The sequence below is a fragment of the Acipenser ruthenus genome, chromosome 2, assembly GCF_902713425.1.
Source record: "Acipenser ruthenus chromosome 2, fAciRut3.2 maternal haplotype, whole genome shotgun sequence".
Lineage (NCBI taxonomy): Eukaryota > Metazoa > Chordata > Actinopteri > Acipenseriformes > Acipenseridae > Acipenser > Acipenser ruthenus.
Genome location: NC_081190.1, coordinates 18544769 through 18563990, shown reverse-complemented (window position 1 = coordinate 18563990; position 19222 = coordinate 18544769). Strand labels below are relative to the sequence as shown.

The following is a 19222-nucleotide window of genomic DNA, read 5'->3' as shown; positions in this document are numbered from 1 at the left end:
TACATCAGCATTGTCGTTTTAATGGAAGGACAAGTAATTGGTAAAGTATAAGCCTCCTAGCATAACATACATTAGATATTTGAAATATAGGCTTATTAGTGTTTGCCAACATAGCTATAATTGTCCGAGCAACTGTATGTATAAATAGGAGCCGTTTAAACCCAGGTGACTCAAGTCAAACAATTTAAACATTGTATTTAAAATAGCGTTTAACTTAATGAAACACTAACAGTATTTGTCAGTTCAGGAAACAAGGTCAAGGTTACTATAGCATTATTTTGTTCAGAATCGTCCAATTTCCTGTTTTTTTTTTTTTTTTTTTTACGTACACTTTTTTATCTCCTTATAGAACAGTGACGTGGAAGTTGGAACTGGTTTTCATGTGTTTTTTTTGTTTGTTTTTTTTTCTTTTTTTTTAAAGCATTGACCACTTAACATTTACGCATGAATATAGTGTTCTAAGTGTAGGAGTCATTTAGTATTAGGATTTAAATTGAGATTACACTCGATAATGCTCAATGCTTTTTTATTTATTTATTTATTTATTTAAATTGTATTTAATATATAACGAAAATCACATGATAAAAGGCTTCCTCGATGCCTGATGAAACAGTCAAATGAATTCAAGTCTTTAAACGCACGTCAGAATGCATATGTTACGCGAAGGTGTGTTTCAACGGCAGTAATACTTCAGTTCTGTTCTGCAGGTTGAAAAATATCATAAAACAGATTGTTATTGGTATCGCCCTAGTGCAGCAATGAAACCTGTTTAAAGCTTTCGTGTCGTTTGTGTTGCGCAACCTGATGCTTTCGTTTACCTTATAAACTAAGCACACTATTTAGTAAGGTGTTCTGGAATAATAAGAAAATGATTGCATGTGAATTAGTAGGTGATTCATACAATTCCAAAGACATAATCTAGCTTTTCCCCTCTGTATGGATTTAGAGCCCATACAAAACAGTACTGCAAAAAAAAACAAAAACAAAAAAAAAATGTATGACCTGTTTTTTTTTTTTTAGCAAGCCTGGCACGTGCCTGGTTATCGCTTCTTGATCCGTGCGTCACTATAATAAACTACTCCAGCTGCAACATTTTTGCGTGGAAACTGAGCATCTATTTCAGATTCTAGCACATTCTCTACTGCAAGAACAAAAAGATAGAATACTGGAAAATCATTTTTAATTTATAAAACCTTATTTGGATAAAATGAAATACTGTACCGTCCTGCTCTCTGGAGGGTGCTTCTCCTTCATGCGAACGCTGACCGCAGAGTCTATAAAGTCATATGCTCCTGTCGTCACTTTAAATGAGCTTTAAAACGCAACACCAAACGTCAAATGATTAGCATTATTGTTATTTTTTAGTTGATTTGTGAGATTAACACAATCCAATGCGAATTTCAGGTTACAGGCTTGATTCCCATTTTAGCGGTCGTAGGATATCAGTCTATGGTTATTTTGTTGTGGGGCTCAAGTTTTAAAAAGAACAAGAACGTGTTTGCAAGTATACTTTTTCATTAAAATATACAGTTCTATTTTAGGCTATTTATATGGGTTCAGTTTGGGAAAAGTTACACAGAATTGTATAGGACTGTTCCTTTGTGTAATCTGTGCAGTCATTACACGATAACACCTGCCAAACCAGTGATTACTATCCACCCGATCTTCAAAGTATTAGACTGTTAACACATAATCGTTTCATTCAGATCAAACCATCTCCGGAGTTATCTCTCTTCATGATCCAACTAATGTATTCCATGGAATCGCGATAGGAAAACTCACATACCCGTATCAAAATGACAAGACCCTGTTGTACCCTACACCTGGTGATGTCTGAGTTTACTAACAGTAAACACCAGAAAGCAGGTTTATTGTATTGTAAATGTATTGCGCAGGTTTTTGGTATTGTAAATGTATTGTGCTTTTGAGTGGGTGCTTTACAAAGAACATGCAGTCGAATAGCGCAGTCTGGTTCTTTAATGCCATTGAGGACATCAGGGAGGCCAAAGCAGGGCACCTGCTGTGAAGATAGGGTCATTCATACACAGGGGTCCCATGTGAGGAGTTAATGCAGCAGTAGAGGAACGTCATAGGGATTCATGTGTCACTCTGTACAGGAAGGAGGTGGTACAAGCAGTTGGTCAGGGGGTACCCTATGAAGCAATTACAAGGAGACAGAACGAGTGGGGTCGCTGAAAGCCATTGAACAAAACTGTAACCCCTGTATATGATGGAAGCCATGCCACACCACCAGCACTCCCAGTTCCAGAGCCCCTGCAGGTGAGAGCAGGGAGCCACTAATGTACTTCCACTTGCTTCTCAGTGACGCACTGCCTTCCATGCCTGCTTTTGTTTCTACAGCTTGCAGATCTGCCCTTAGTTGGAATAATAAAATACACGGGCAGTAACATTCTGTATCAGGTGAAAATATTATTATTATTATTATTATTATTATTATTATTATTATTATTATTATTATTATTATTATTATTATTTATTTCTTAGCAGACGCCCTTATCCAGGGCGACTTACAATTGTTACAAGATATCACATTATTATTACATACAGTTACCCATTTATACAGTTGGGTTTTTACTGGAGCAATCTAGGTAAAGTACCTTGCTCAAAGGTACAGCAGCAGTGTCCCCTACCAGGGATTTAACCCACAACCCTCCGGTCAAGAGTCCAGAGCCCTAACCACTACTCCACACTGCTGCCCAAAATAAACATTAGACAGGAAAATGCCACATTGGCCTCGCCCTGTACAGTGCACGAACGAGTCATTGCCGTTCAACGACCGCGTACGTTTTTTTAAGTTTGACGTACTTTGACAAATTTCAATGTATTTACATTTTATTCAGTCTAGACGAGCCGAATCTAAAGATAAGCGTTGTTGCAGACGAGCGTTTCACAAGCATCTCTGAGAGGGACTCTTTTCTCTTTGAGGCACGGCACGTCAGCAGCATGCGATTGGCCGCAGCAATGCAGGGCTCTGTGCGTAGCTGTAGGGAGTTCAGCCACTCCATCACCATGCATGAGATGCCAGCAACATATGCTCGTCTCTTTTACCACTCGTTCGTGTTATTATAAGAAAAAAAACTCGGCTGTTTCATTTTCTCAGATATTCCTGAACATTGATCTGCAGTCACTTTTTTATTTCCCTGATTAACCAAGTGATTCGTTTAATGCAGAGATGGTGATGGTGGAGGATGAAAGTGTAATGCAGAATGTAGAGGAGGTGTCATCCTCTAATGGTGTAGGAGCAGACAGGCAAGCGGCATCGGCAGAGAGCAGGGATGGCAAAGACCGTCGTTCTCAGGAGATTGTCTGGAGAAATGTTGTTCTGATGGCTCTTTACCACATTGGAGCGGTGTATGCTCTCTCGCTCATCCCAAAGGCGTACCCTCTCACCTGGATCTGGGGTGAGTCAAGACTGCTTGTTTACGTTTCTTTATTTAAAATTGTGTTTAGTCGAAGAAAACAAAGTCACCTGCCCACACCTACGCACCGAAACATTACTAGCCTGTGTGAGTTTGTTGATGGTCCGCGGGTGTAATAATATTTTACTGTGGCGTTTGAGCATTTCGCACACCTACTTATTAGCAACTGTGGATGCAAATTATAGCATTATACTATAAATAAATGATACATTATACGTAAACATGACTGAAACCGTTTATTGTTTATCATTGTATAGAACAAACACCTCAAAATGTACAATTTCATAATTTATATATATATATATATATATATATATATATATATATATATATATATATATATATATATATATATATATATATATATATATATATATATATAACCCTGTATTTATACTTATGCACACTTTATTTCTATTACTGCAACCATATATGCATATATTCATATTCATACTACACCGTTGCTTAAACATCACAGCTGCTTTGGCACCCAGTTGGCATATTATGAATAGCAGACGTTTTTTCTTTTTTTTTTTTTTTTTTTTTATATATAAATATTTAATCCATCTAGCACTGCGTCACAAGACGTTTTCTACACTTTGGTTCGCGACAGGTGCTGCGTTCATCCACCATTATTTTTAAATATGTACGTAACGTTCCATTTTTGTAAATCAAATATATTGATTAAATGGTCGAGACAAGTGGGCTGTATTATATATTTCGATTTACTAAAATATATCCTAGCGCTGGAGGATTATGGATTACCTTATTATTATTATTATTATTATTATTATTATTATTATTATTATTATTATTATTATTTGTTTATTTAGCAGACGCCTTTATCCAAGGCGACTTACAGAGACTAGGGTGTGTGAACTATGCTTCAGCTGCAGAGTCACTTACAACTACGTCTCACCCGAAAGACGGAGCACAAGGAGGTTAAGTGACTTGCTTAGGGTCACACAATGAGTTGCTGAGGTGGAATTTGAACCGGGGACCTCCTGGTTACAAGCCCTTTTCTTTAACCAAAGGACCACACAGCCTCCTGTATTATTATTATTATTATTATTATTATTATTATTATTATTATTATTATTATTATTACTACTACTACTACTACTACTACAGTATGCTAATAGTAATGACAGCAAACACAATTGGAATGCTATTTATTTATTATTAAAAAGTAATTTATCTATGTATGTAGTTATAGTTCACTAAAGTAGTTTTTTGTTGCTTAACAAATAACAGTGAACCACACAACCGGGGTAGAACATATTTACCCTTTAATGGCCATTAAATAATGAGGCCAGTGCCTCCTCAGCTCCTGTTCAGGTAATTAATGGTGATGAGTGAGTTGACTCTTGTCGGGCCACGCCTTCCTCATAATGGGATTTGAGTTCAGTGATAGATTGAAGTGTGGAGTAATCATGCCAATGAGCCTGGTCTTCACTTCTCAAGACATACCTACAGTTCTTGTTTACCACCAGTTATTGGTTCAGTTTTGCTCAATCTAAAGCAGCAGTAGCCACATCTACCGAATAGTCACGCAAATAGACTTGTGATCTTATGTAACGAGAGCGCCCTTATAGAGGAGATAAGAGCAAGAAATAAAAAAAGTGAAAATCTATTAGAAATCCCATTGCAAGTCATTAATGTACTGTATTATCAATTTTACAATCGCAGTTTACCAGGCTGGTATTTATTAAAGCAGATTTAAAACATTATAAACTATATTCCCATACAGATGATCCACACTACAGAACATTGAGTAATAGTTTGTAATTAATTTTAGAGAGTGTGATCTAATTTTAGAGAGTGTGATAAGGTGTCCAGAAGGTGGCAGTACTGTATATACACTGCATTTCCATAAAACAACTCAGTCCAGGAATTAAACACTACAAATCGGTCTACATCCAACAGACCTGGGGTCAGTCACAGTTGTAATTGTGTAATTCGTAATTAATTGTAATTACAATTGTAATGGTAGTTGAACATTGGCACAGCTGCTTAATTGTAATTATACCACGTCGTTGATTAATTGCAGTTCAATTACACACAAGTGATTTGTGATTAATAGTAGATGGCTGCTGCAGAGGTTTGTGTCACTAAAGAGTGCCAGTCAATGCATTCAATAAACCCAAATATTTAATGTAGGCAGTGAGCAGCCAGTACGAACTAGAGCTTTGTACAGAGAGTTACGCAGCAACTAATATAATATTATAAGAATATGCACATATCCCATACAGCAAAACCCAGAATATGAAAACACTTCGCATGAATATTTATTATATTATTTATATTGCATGCAAATTATTCCATACGTTGTGTTCAGGATTTTTGGTTTTTTTTTCTTTTTTTTTTGGGGGGGGGGGGTAAATAACTCTTCTTTAAGAGAAAAATGTTTAAAAATAAAAAAACAATTTAATGAAAAGAGGATCAGGGGTAACAGCTGCTAATGCTAACAATAGAAATGCATACATTGTTAACAGACTTGAAAGAGATGCACCTCACTGTTACAAATCAATTTGGGTCACAATGGGGAAAAAACAGCAGATCTCACAGACGCTGGTAGTAGGTGCTCTATGCACAAATTCTCCCATAACCTGATTTCACGAGGAACAGCCTCAAAATGAGTGACGCTATGAGAATTAGAGTAAAATACTTTTCATCTTGGGTAAAAAAAAAAAAAAAAAAAGATTTGGGATAGCTTGTGAATCCGTTTTGGGAATTATGGCGAGTGTTGCTAACAGGCATCCAACACAGGCTCCAACCTGCTGCCCTACTGCAGTACATACAAGAAACATGAGAGTAACAGCAATCCAGCCGGAGAGCTGTAATAAAAGGAAAAGAAAGACCCTTCAAAATGCACTTCAGTTTCCACGTGAATCATGTGTTTCATAACCCTAATTATGTTGCTTTGTGTTAGTCTTGTTATTGCATTCACCAAAGTTCATTCAGTAAAGAGCTTTGTTTATGGAAATTGTCATAAATCAAACTAAGTGAAAGGTCAGTTCAGTGGATAAGCTGTGTATTTGATTATATTATTAGTGATGCTGTTTGCACTGTGCAATAGAACAGGCAGTGGCGGATGTGCTTCATGTAATGCTAAACTGTGGAAACAGCTAGACTGTGAGTGCCTGGTCTCTATGGAAACAAGGGCTCAGGGAAGTAAAAAAAAAAGACCATAATTATCTGTAAATAAGCAAATACATAGTATAGACCTTATTTTTCTCGATATAAATTTGTTTATGTTTCTTTTTCTGAAAGGACCACAAAATGTAAATGTAACAATACAAGTTAGATAATTAACTGGAGTGCTTACTAGGTTGGTAACTTCACAGAAAAAAAAAACTGAGCAAAAGCTTGAATAATGAAATCCCTGCAGACTAACCACTGTGAAGCTCAGTGTTATTTCTGTGCCACAGTATTTTTGGTTGTGAATGTTATATATACAGTATATATATTAGAGTTAAGTTTAATATTTGGATGTATATTAGAGCTGACCTTTTTTTGGATGTAGACAAAAGTTTTAAATGATAAAAAAAAAAATTCTTTCATGATGTTTCCACTAAGTAAAACCAAACAGGGTAAAACAAAAATCCTACTATAACCGTTGAGCGGATATGTTGACTGCATCTCTTTCAGCTCTATTGATATACATTTCCTGGCAAAAATATAATAAAACAATGCAAATATTGCAATTCATTTTTAAAGTGTGTGTATTGTCAATGATCAGTGTAAAAAGCAAAGGGAGAATGACACAGTTTGTGAGGCTTTGACAATTAGCTAGAAAGAGAAAACACTTTTGACACTTCGATTTTGATTCAATCCATCTCTTTATAGAAAAAAAAACAAACAAGCTAATGGAGCACTGAACTTCATTTCTGTGGGTCTGGCTGCCTGCTTGCTCCCTGCTGGATTATTAAAACCTGCCTTGTGAGAGGGACCGGACTGTGATAACAGCGAATCCGCACCACATTATGTTGTTCTTTTGATTTATTGTTCACTGTACAGTATATGCAGGGTATGTTGGTGTGCAGTGTTTGGACAACAAAGCTAATGGAGTGTAGTTGAAAGAAGTGGGTTCTCTTTGAAGTAGTGGGATACTGGCATGGTTTATTCTTCAGGATGACTCAACCGAAATATAAAAGGAAATGCTGTAGATGACATCTGTCTAAACCTCTGTAGGGCTGATCCTAGTGCAGCTGAGTGGGAGAGCTTAGAACAAGAACAATGTCATATTACTGGCTGGGCACTCTGTTCCATGACACATAACCTCCAGCATGATATGCACAGGGGCATCTGTTCCTTTAGAACCAAGCAACCCTGGTTTATTAAAGATATTTTTATAGCTGTGTAGGAGGCTTCATAACAGTGTTGTTATCTCCCTGCCTGCTGCTGCTTTGTTTCGTTGATTCCTTGTTATTGTTCCACAACATCCAGTGAAGCGGAACAGTGCAGGAAACAGCGCTGCTGTTAACCCCAAACGCTGTATTACAATGGAGGGTTTATAACACTGCAGGGATAATGGTATTACAATGGATTATCTGTAAAAAGCTTTTACCATGGTTTACTACAGTAAGGGTAACATTGATAAGGGTAACAGGCACACATGAACTCATAACAAAGTCATAAAACATAAATACATTTGAACATTTATTGAAAAATACTTTGGGGGGTTTGAAAACAATTGCTCAAAATATAAGTATATGACATGATAAATGGTTTGGTGCTCCTCTGTAATGTACTGCTTGGTAAAGTTTTACACTTGCTTTTAATCTAAACTCTGTAATTCTAATTTTAGAAACTGTTTTAGGCAAAATAATCTGGGATCTGCCACCTAGATATGCTTAATGGTGCCTTTGATCCTGATGGCTAATGCTGTTTATGAGATAAACTTAATTTTGTGCTTCCAGTTTAGAGATTTTAACCAAATGTAGTCCTCGTGGTACCAGGCAGCACTTAGCTACATCAGTTATGCTAAATAACACGATTTCGTTTCAGAACTAGGCTTTGGATTGTGATAGCAGAAATCGACACATCATTTAAATAGATCCTAATTGATGTTTTTGAATTGGCCTTTTTTTAAAAAAATGATCAAACGACAGATAACAAATTCTGTAATGGTCCCCAGACTAATCTTATAACCTTGCAGTCTACAGAACATCATCTTTCTTTCATTTACATGCTCCTGTTGTGTATTTTACTCCCTTTGAAATGCCCCCAAATTGAAATGCCCAGTTTGAATGTCACCTCAGCCCCTGCAGCCCACTCAAGAGAACTGGAGATCAAGAGCCAACATCCATTCCTGTCAGCCTGCAGCTCCTTCTCAGGTCTAAACTGCTTCTGCTAGTGATGACAGACATGCAGTAAGCAATACAGGCAGCACCGCCTAATTGGGATCCTGATAATCGGGATTTCTGTTTAAATGGAATACAACTCTGGAGATGGTTCTTTCCAGTGTTATTTATGTCATTTAATTGGGACGTCACTTCATTTAATTGGGTTACAGTATTTTCAAATGATGAACAGAGGCTGCATTTCAGAGCAAGACAGGTTGCGTAGCACAGTCAGTGTTGCCAAGTGTCACGAGAATAAAAAGAGGCACAGCCTTTCAAAACAAGCCCAACTCATTTCAGAGGGAGAGGAGTGGGGGTGGTTATACAAATTCCATATTTGTTTCTAATGACGTGCACATACATTGACACCAGTCAATCACCAAAACCACTCCTACAACCATTTTAACTGTTGAAGTCACGTCACCTATTACAAAAAAACCTGCGACCCTCAAAAAATTAAAGCAACTCTCAATAAAAATAAGCCCAATCCCGCTTATTATAAGCGGACTTGGCAACTATGAGCACAGTGCAGTGAGTACGTGATTACGCTGTGACTTGCGTAAATTGCGTAAATCACGTTGAACTCTTGAAGGAGGAGGAGTTTCCTCATAGATATAGAAGGATATATCTATGAGTCTCCTGTGGTTTCTCAGACTGTTGTTGCAAAGAAAGTTAGGGTGCCAACATGGCAGGTGCCTCACCTTGTGATAAGATGTGGTTTCATTCTTTTTCCTTTCGTGTAGAAATTAAAAAAACAGCGATTCATTTTGTTTAGGAATAAAAAAACAAACATTGACTTGTATTTTAAATTACGTATTTAACATTTAATCATAATGTGGTGTGATTTCATTCTTTTTCTTTTCATCAAGCAACAAAAAAAGTGTGACTAAGGTCGTCTCAACTGCCTCTCGTTTAGTTGGGACAGCCGCTTATTCGGGATATGTTTCCTTCTCCTGAGGCGTCCCGATAAGGTGCGCTGACACATCGCTGACCATTATTGTGAATAGGGTGACTAGTGGTATAATATTAGCCATGATGATGTCAAAACAATGATGCCCATGTTAATAGTTCCTAGTGTAAGTGATGTAACAGGAATAAAGTATGATACAAATGTCGGGGATCTACCCCTCCAGTGATATAAACAACACATTACACAGGTGTGGGGATCTACCCCTCCAGTGATATAAACAACACATTACACAGGTGTCAGGGATCTACCCCTCCAGTGTTATAAACAACACATTACACAGGTGTCGGTCAATAGCAGGAAAAGTAAAAGTTGCTACGGCAGAGTAATAACAGAGTAATATCAAATGTCCAAGCAAAATCTCAACATATTCAGGTAAGTGGTTTTGAACTATCAAACTAATTATTTGATTAAATGAACACATTTAACACTTCTCTCCAGGCCTCAAAGTGTTTCATAGGTCATGTAACTTAAATCAAGTGCATTTTCTAAATCATCAACGGTAAAAGACCTTGAAAAATATTCTATATGTCCAATTGAACAAATAATTATAGATCAATTGTGTTAATTGAGAACTTAAGTGGGAATGAAAACCAGAAGACCCCACGGCCCTCGAGGACTGGAGTTTGACACCCGTGGTTTCATTTAAAAAGGATATTTTATAAATTACACAGCGCTGATACTGCTAGTTGTGACAGACATTCAGTATAATAGTAACATTGTTGACCATTACCAAGCATTACATCCAAAATCATGATGCCCATGTTTGGGAGAGAACAGAAAAACAAAAAAATCTACTGTGTCATCCAGATTAGCAGCAATGTAAAAGCTTGGCTCTCGTGGAGCACCTCAGTCAGAGCAGGGACCCCACTAACTCGAGGGCTCTTTTGTGTTTTGCAGCGTATCTGTGCTTCTTGGTCACGGCTCTGGGGGTGACCGCTGGGGCTCATCGATTGTGGAGCCACAGATCTTATAAAGCGAAACTGCCCCTGAGGATATTCCTGGCTGCAGCCAACTCTATGGCTTTCCAGGTTAGTAGAGTAAGAGGCAACCCCCCAGGTTCTGCTGCACTGATAATCGCTAACTAGCTGTTACGAGACTGGAGGTTTAAACCATGAGGGCCATGCCAAAGACGGAACAGCACTGAATGAGATAAAGAACGGCTGTCAAAGCATCCCCTTGGAAACCTCTCAACTCCGCTCTTCTGTGAGCACTAGAGAACACAGCTGCACCGCAAACGGGACAGACAGACTGACAAAGCTTTTCACTACAGATCCTTTCTTAGAAAAAAAAACACAGCAATTATAATTCCAAAAGGTTTGGTTTAAAGAGCTTTCAAAGTCTATTTAATTGAGTATAAAAACAGCCATTAGCAGACCTGAGCAGTATAACAATGCAAGTGTGTTTTATTTTATTTTAAATGTTGTTTTTGTTTTTTCCAGAGTTTGTATGTTTTCCATGTATGAGATGTAATAGCATACAAGGCTTACAGTGTGGCCAAAAGTTTTGCATCACCCTATATAATTAACTACTGTAATTTTGCTTCATAAAGTCGAATGAAACCTGATGAATAATGTCACATTAACATATTGAATTAAATACCGCTTTGTAGTTTTCTCTTTAGCCGCAGAACAGAGATAGGAGAAGCAGGGTCAGTATAGGCTCTTTGGAGGGAATGCACTCTTTGAGGCTGTGAAGAAGCAGGGCAGTATAGGCCCTTTGGAGGGACCGCACTCTTTGAGGTTGTGAAGAAGCAGGGCAGTAGAGGCTCTTTGAAGGGACCACACTCTGAGGCTGTGAAGAAGCAGGGGCAGTATAGGCTCTTTGGAGGGACCGCACTCTTTGAGGCGGTGAAGAAACAGGGTCAGTATAGGCTCTTTGGAGGGACCGCACTCTTTGAGGCGGTGAAGAAGCAGGGGCAGTATAGGCTCTTTGGAAGTACACCACACTATTTGAGGTTGTGAAGAAGCAGGGAAGTATAGGCTCTGGAGGGACCACACTCTTTGAGGCTGTAAAGAAGCAGGGTCAGTATAGGCTCTTTGGAGGGACCGCACTCTTTGAGGCGGTGAAGAAGCAGGGGCAGTATAGGCTCTTTGGAAGTACACCACACTCTTTGAGGTTGTGAAGAAGCAGGGCAGTATAGGCTCTTTGGAGGGACCGCACTCTTTGAGGCTGTGAAGAAGCAGTTCAGTCTCCATGCCCTTCCTGTCATTGCATGTCTTTTTTCGTTCAAGCGAAGGTGCATCCAGATTACGCTGCGATCAGACTCATTCCACTAGTGACCTAGGCTGGATTCGAACTTCCAGAGATGAAAGATGAGTTCATTGCCTGCTCTCTCTCTGTGCAGAACGACATCTTCGAGTGGTCACGGGATCACAGAGTGCACCACAAGTACTCCGAGACAGACGCCGACCCGCACAACGCCACGCGAGGCTTCTTCTTCTCCCACGTGGGCTGGCTGTTCATTAGGAAGCACCGCGACGTCATCGACAAGGGGAAGAAGCTGGACTTCAGCGACCTGATGGCCGACCCCGTTGTGGTGTTTCAACGGAAGTGAGTATTTCAGGAGAGACGGGGCATTCTTTCTTGCTTGCAGGTTTATTGCTGTTGTGTAATACTGTATGTAAACCTGAATGTAATTATATCTCATTTTTAAAACAAACAAACCCAAAATATTCCTGTAAAACCTATGGAACAATGATGACTTCTGCGTTTTGGTCAACTTTGTATTCCTGCTGTGACGCGTGTGTCCGCTTCAATATTTATCCATGTATTTTCCATTTGCAATGCCCAGAATGTCTGCTCCTGAGTAACCCCCTTTTTATGATCCCTTTCCACGTAGACAGCCGCCGTACATTCAGGTAATAGGGGCGGGGCTTGTGCGGCGGGAATTGAGCGGCTGAAAGAAGTGTTCGTATTATAAGTATATGAATATATATTGTGAAAGCGTCAACGATGGATATTAGAACATGGATAAATAAAAGCGTGGCTGATACTAGTCGGAAAATCAAAAAAAAAAAGATTTGACGTGCAAATTCCGTGGCGAGTGGAAAGAAATAGAAATGAACAAGTTTGAAAGGACAGTGAAGGTTACAGCTTGACATTTACTTCACGACATTGGCAGGTTGTTTTTGGATTTAATTAATGTGCCTTGCCTTTATATTTTGTTGATCTGTTGACAATTGTTATTCTCTTATTTATGCCACCTGATCTTTTGTACGTATATACAATATACATTACCCCCCACACACACACACACACACATGCACATATATATATAGAGAGAGAGAGAGAGAGAGAGAGAGAGAGAGAGAGAGTAATGTATGGGCTGCATTTCATCAAGGTGTTCTTCGCATCCAGATCTGCAGGTGGTGACAAGGACTTTAAGATTCACACTTAGCTCATTATTTTTTTGACACATGGTACACCACTTCTACACCGTTATCCAAAGTGTTTTCTGTGTGATATTTGATAAGCATTGTGTTTTCTTTTTCTTTTTACTCGAGATCTCTGCAAAAGGTGTTGATGAGATTGAAATAGAATAAGCAAAGCTTAGCAGGCACATATTTGAAAATGATTATTAAAATCATGCTTTTGAGTTCATCTGGTGACAAATCCTCACTTTATAATTACAGTCCTGTACCCTATCCTCAGGAATATAACAGCTGTCACTATTCCAAGGGCTTGCTGTGCCTGTGTAGTACAGTCTTCAGGGGTCCCGTACACACAAACAAGGACACAGTTTGGTTCAGGAACAAAGAAAGTCGGGTTTCATTTAAAAACCTAATAAACAAACAAAAGACTGGCTTGAGGGCCGGAAAGTATAAATTATAAATGTTCCAAACAAACATGCCACAGAGGCTTCTCTCTCTCATAGAAACTTGCTCCATACAGGTTTTCTCTTCTCACATTCTCCAACACACTCCCCCAACAAACACCCTTTTATACCATGTGGCCAGGGCTGACTGACAGTGAATTATTCAGTCCCCACCTGACTACATTCCACACTTTTCTCCCAGTCACTTACACAGTCAACCAATCACTCCCACATTTACACAGTCACACAATGCCATCACCATGTGAGCCTACAAAGTCACCCATGTGCAGAGCCTATGTTGTGTCACACAGCGCAGAGGCACATTTTAATTCAATTGAATTTGTGTAATCTGTTGCAATATTGGTACCATAGCTTGTGACAAAAAAAAACCCCATTCCACTGAAGTCTGCTCAACAAATTGAATGTAAAATGAACTAACCTGAAAAATGAAAAGTCCTGCTTTTGTGCTCTCGATCAGTTGAATTGTATTTGTGTGGAATGTGATTTTCTCTACAAACAACAGCTTAGTTCAGTTCATATTTAACAAACAGGAGTCAAAGATGGTAATTGAGCAAGAAGGGTATAGGGTGGAGTAATAGGGTTAGTTGCTGTAATGAAATCTACAGTTTTTCTTGTAGTATTACTCCTGTCCCGTCATGGGGGAAACATTTTTGTCAGCCTTCTTTTTTCTTCTCTAAACACTTTCTTTGGCACACAGTAACTCATAGACAAGTTGATGGAATAGGGTTACCAGATTTCCAGATTGAAAAACTGGGACTTCAGTTCCTTGAAGCTGTATCAACTCTGAAGCAGTTAAAATAAGTATATAGTAATAACAGTCTTAATTTAAGAATGAAACAGTGGGTGTTTATACTGTATACATTTGAAATCAGTTATAAAATGACTGTGTTTATCAGAACACAATAGGGACTAACTTAAAAGGCTAACTGGGCTGGTGACACTTCCAAGATAAAATAAAAAAAAGCAAACAAAAAAAAACTAGCCAAGAGAATATTAATTATTAAACACATCATCTAAATTATTGAACAGGTAATCCATAAATGTCTTCTTTTTTTGTATAATAAATTACTGTGCTGTCAACTTGCTAAGCGCACTGCTACCGTGTTGTACTTATAAAAAATGTGACAGAAAAATGAAGGCAGAAAGCTGGGACAATCCCACTTTTGCTGGGACGTCTGGTAACCCTATGATGGAACATTGTGTACTTTTGCATTTCTGGATTTGGGTGGCGATTTAGGGCTCTGGACTGGGAGGATGATAGCCCCAGGGGAATGGTCAGGGTGGTGTTGCCAGGGGTGAGGCTCAATGAAAGGGGGTAAGGACTTGTGTGCTGTGCACTGCATGGCAAATCCCACTTAGTTTCGGTCATGATGGGCAGTCAGGCTTCACACACAAGATCACAGCTCATCACTGCGTGTTACTTCTACTTAGCGAGACTAAGGCGCACAAGAATTTCATTCTAGTGCTTGCCAAGCTATTTCATATCATTTAGGTTCACAGTGAATTTCATTAGAATGCCGTTTTTGTTTTGTGCAAGTTAGTTTAAATAGTAAAGTGCTAATGAAGTCCACAGGCAATGTGACCAAATATTAATCATTTATCCTTGCAGATGAGGGTTGTAAAAAAACAAAAGCTTTGGAAATTATTTTTAGCTGAAAAATTTTGCATGGTCTCTCTATGAATTGCTAATTTGTTAGAACATGATTTGTTACCTTTGTTTTTCTGATAAAATCTGTGTAAGGGATAATGTACAGTGCACAACAGAGTAATTGCTTGCTTCAGGTGTCTGAAGTCTGAATAATAGCTCAATCTCCTTTACAAAACTGGTAATAACTGAACACAAAATAAAACAAAGAATAGCATAAAGTTTTCTGTCAATAAAATAACTAAATAATCTTACAAGGACACAGCTAACAACGGTTCTCTTTTGTTGAACCTGTTGCTGTGATTTTTCTCCCCACACTGATCCCTGTTCAGTTACTCTAATTGTATTGTAGTGCTGCTGTTTGAATCTTGCTGGTGCCAGTCTGCTGTGCTGACAAGTCCTTGCTGTGTTGTGCAGGTATTACAAGAGCTCTGTGCTTCTCATGTGCTTCATGCTCCCTACCCTGGTGCCCTGCTACTTCTGGGGAGAGAGCCTGTGGAACTCCTTCTTCCTGGCCTCCATCCTGCGCTACACCATGTGTCTGAACGTCACCTGGCTGGTGAACAGCGCTGCACACATGTATGGCAACCGGCCGTACGACAAGAGCATCAGTCCCCGGGAGAACCGATTTGTCACATTCGGAGCCATTGGTTAGTAGGAAAACTTAATTTCTAAATCATAGCCTAAATTCCAAATCTGTTTGGAACAATCTCATATATTATTATTTATTTATTTCTTAGCAGACGCCCTTATCCAGGACGATTTACAGTTGTAAACAAAAATACATTTCAAGAATCACAGTACAAGTAATAATACAATTAAGAGCAAGATAAATACAATGACTTTGGTTCTAGCAAGTACAAGTATGACAAAATACGATTCAATAACGGAGCAGATAACAGTGTCAGTGATAGTTACATCAGGATATAATTAAATACAAAATACTACAGATTAAATAACACTTGACAGATTACAATACTCTAAAGTACAGGATTAAATGCAGTAAAATAGGGGCAGATAAGAGCAAGTAAAGCGCATTTAAGGAAGAGTGATAAAGTGTCCAGAGGGAAAAGAGGAGTTCTACAGGTGGTGTCTGAAGAGGTGAGTCTTGAGGAGGCGCTGGAAGGTGGTCAGGGACTGGGCAGTCCTGACATCTGTAGGAAGGTCATTCCACCACTGCGGGGCGAGGGTGGAGAAGGAGCGGGCTCTGGAGGGAGGGGAGTGTAAAGGAGGTAGAGGTGGGAGAAGCGAGGCAGAGAGAACACCAGGCGAGCAGCGGAGTTCTGGATGAGCTGGAGTGGACGGGTGGTAGACGCAGGGAGGCCAGCCAGGAGGGAGTTGCAGTAGTCTAGGCGGGAGAGTACCAGGGCCTGGACCAGGAGCTGGGTGGCATAGTTGGTGAGGAAGGGTCGGATTCTTCGTATGTTGCTCAGGAAGAATTGGCAAGTGCGTACTGTCCTGACAGTAACTTACCGTATGTGGTACAAGCCATAGGATATTTTTCATTATGATTGATGTTCATTGTTCAGCTCTGGAGGTTGTTCATTGTATCTCTGCTTTTTTAAGTAGAATAAAAGCCTTGGGAATCCCTCAGCATATGTGGGTATGTTTGTCTTTTGCCACAGGCGAAGGGTTCCACAACTACCACCACACCTTTCCCTTTGACTACTCCACCAGCGAGTTCGGCCTGCGGCTGAACCCGACCACGTGTTTCATTGATCTCATGTGCTGGCTGGGCCTGGCGAGCGACCGGAAACGAGCCTCCAAAGAAATCATCGAGGCCCGCAAGAAAAGAACTGGGGACGGCAGCTCCTGAAGAAAACACTCAACACCTAACGAAGAAGAACAAGAAGAAGACTAAAGCCTTGCATTCTGTAAAAAAAGAAATAAAAAGAAGAAATTCAGCTGTTGTGATCTTTTAGGATACATTTGTAATTTCAAACTATCAACTATGTGTTTCCAACCCCCCCCCCCCCCCCCCCCCCCGTCCTTGTAAGGTGTAGCTTTCTTTTTATTTATTTTTTAAATGTGAACATAAAGTGAACAGAATGGGATGTTAAGAATAGCAGTGGAATAAATGCTGTCCCCTGCAGCCTCAGAGGGGCTCTCAAGGCGTAGTCTTGATGATTCAGGTCAAGGTTCATACTTAACACACTTAACTAGACCCGAACTTGAACTGGACCTGGAATCATCAGATCTTTAACATGGTGGGGGGAGGGGTTGCTATGATAATTCAAGAAGTAGTTAGATAGCACACTAGGTGCACAAAAAACAAATTGACCAAATTACATATTTTCCTTCCTAAGGATTCCTCTCTGGAAATTCATAACTATGAGAAAAGCTGAAATGAGTTAATGATTTACAGCTTACCCTGATTCTTATAATATATATTTTTTTATTAGTGGTCAAAATATCCATGAGTCATCAGCCCAAAGTGTGAGCAAAAACAAAAGATATGCACAATTTATAAGTAAATAGTGTCCACCTGACATGCCCTAAGATGTTGTTTAAAACATCCATGGAAAAGCAAGCATGTTCTTTACAAAGATAATACGTTATATAGTAATTAAGTTAAAGATAAGGACATGTAAATGCTCTAAAGCATTAATACATTCATCTTCTATAGCACCACACTGGCTGCAGTGGTGCTGTCATTTAGATTGAACCCAGTTCTCATTAGTGTTAAACCCAGTTAAACTGAGAACCGCTAATAAAAAAATAGAATTTCCTTCTTGGGGGGTTTAAAACTGCCATTGCCAATGTAAGAAACCTTATATTAATGCCAGTATTGAAACACCAAGAGCCTTGCATTGGGGGCTGAAGGTTTACGTTCAATAAAAAATTAAGATGAACACATAATGAATTCATACAAAAATACACATTCAAAATCTATAGCAGCTTGAAATAGGTGTCAAACAATGGACTGCACATGTCCACAGTGAAATGCAACTACAGAGGGATAGAGTGTTTTTTTTTTTCATAATTTCATTTTTTATTTTTGAGACATTTTAACTTACTGACGTACCGGGCTGTTCCTTTCATGTACTGTATTTTTTGCTCAAAGTATTCTCTCTTGTCCAGAGTGCTTTATGATCTGCATATATATATATTGTGATGATTTTTAATTTAAATGTGTCGAAGGAAATGGTGTCCTTTGAAGAGCGAGCCATCTGATTTACAGAGGTCTGACTTTTAAGTGATTGTAAAACAGCTTTCAACAATGCCAAAATACACAATTTCCTTACTGGACATTTCATATATGTCATGTAGAAGCTACGTTCTGTATTTTAGCTATAATGGAACTCAACAAATGAACAAAGTTGCATTATGTCTTTTGTCTTTTTACTTGCTTGTGGTGTTACTGCCTTCACTTGCTTTTTAAATATACACCTCCCTACGTGGAAGCTCTAAATGGAACTGTCTCCTTTTCAAACGTGTTTTCAACGCACTGCTTTCAGGCACGCGTGCACTTTGAGAAAGGAAGTAGCTATCTGAATTTTCTTTTGGTCTGTTGTAAAAGTAACATTTAGTAATGCCAAAATGTGATTTCGCAAACCAGAGGCTTTCAATATCAGTGTGTTGGCTTAAGTATCATTGGCTGTTGTGTAGAATTCTGAAGTTTTTATTTTCAATAAATACTGCAAATATGAGATGGTGCTGTTTGCTTTGCTTTTTCTCTTTTTTTTTTTTTGAAGGGTGTGTGAATTCAAATTTAAATTCTGAAGGGCGTACTAGAACTGCGTAGGTGGACGTCTGTTTTGTTTTTCACATTCACGAGTTGCTTTGATGACTGGATGAGTGAAATGTTGTTTTTTTTTAAACGGTTTGCTCTACATTTTTAAAATATGATTTCAAAAATATGTATTTCCATCCCAGTAATCTGTAAAACTGATTTTGTGAGTTGCATAAAAATGTTAAGGAGACAATGGGGTTATTGTTCCACTGTGCAGTGATCGAATAAGGAAGAATCACAGCAGCATCCAGGGT

The 19222-nt window shown here is 38.8% G+C and overlaps 1 protein-coding gene across 1 annotated transcript; it reads left to right on the top strand.

Annotated features, from left to right (window-relative positions):
• The first annotated feature begins 2943 nt into the window (after nt 1-2943).
• Nucleotides 2944-18885, top strand: LOC131698501 (stearoyl-CoA desaturase 5-like). The gene is made up of 5 exons (XM_058990527.1): nt 2944-3422; nt 10653-10783; nt 12100-12305; nt 15653-15885; nt 16861-18885. The coding sequence occupies exons 1-5, from the start codon at nt 3194-3196 to the stop codon at nt 17049-17051; spliced, it is 990 nt and encodes a 329-aa protein (XP_058846510.1). The 5' UTR covers nt 2944-3193; the 3' UTR covers nt 17052-18885.
• The last annotated feature ends 337 nt before the right edge of the window (nt 18886-19222 follow it).

Bases quoted from the DNA above. Each gene is read 5' to 3' on its own strand.
- LOC131698501 (XM_058990527.1), top strand. From the start codon at position 3,194: ATGGTGATGGTGGAGGATGAAAGTGTAATGCAGAATGTAGAGGAGGTG. The intron at 3,423-10,652 runs GTGAGTCAAGAC...TGTGTTTTGCAG, and splicing joins CCCTCTCACCTGGATCTGGG to CGTATCTGTGCTTCTTGGTC. The intron at 12,306-15,652 runs GTGAGTATTTCA...TGTGTTGTGCAG, and splicing joins GTTGTGGTGTTTCAACGGAA to GTATTACAAGAGCTCTGTGC.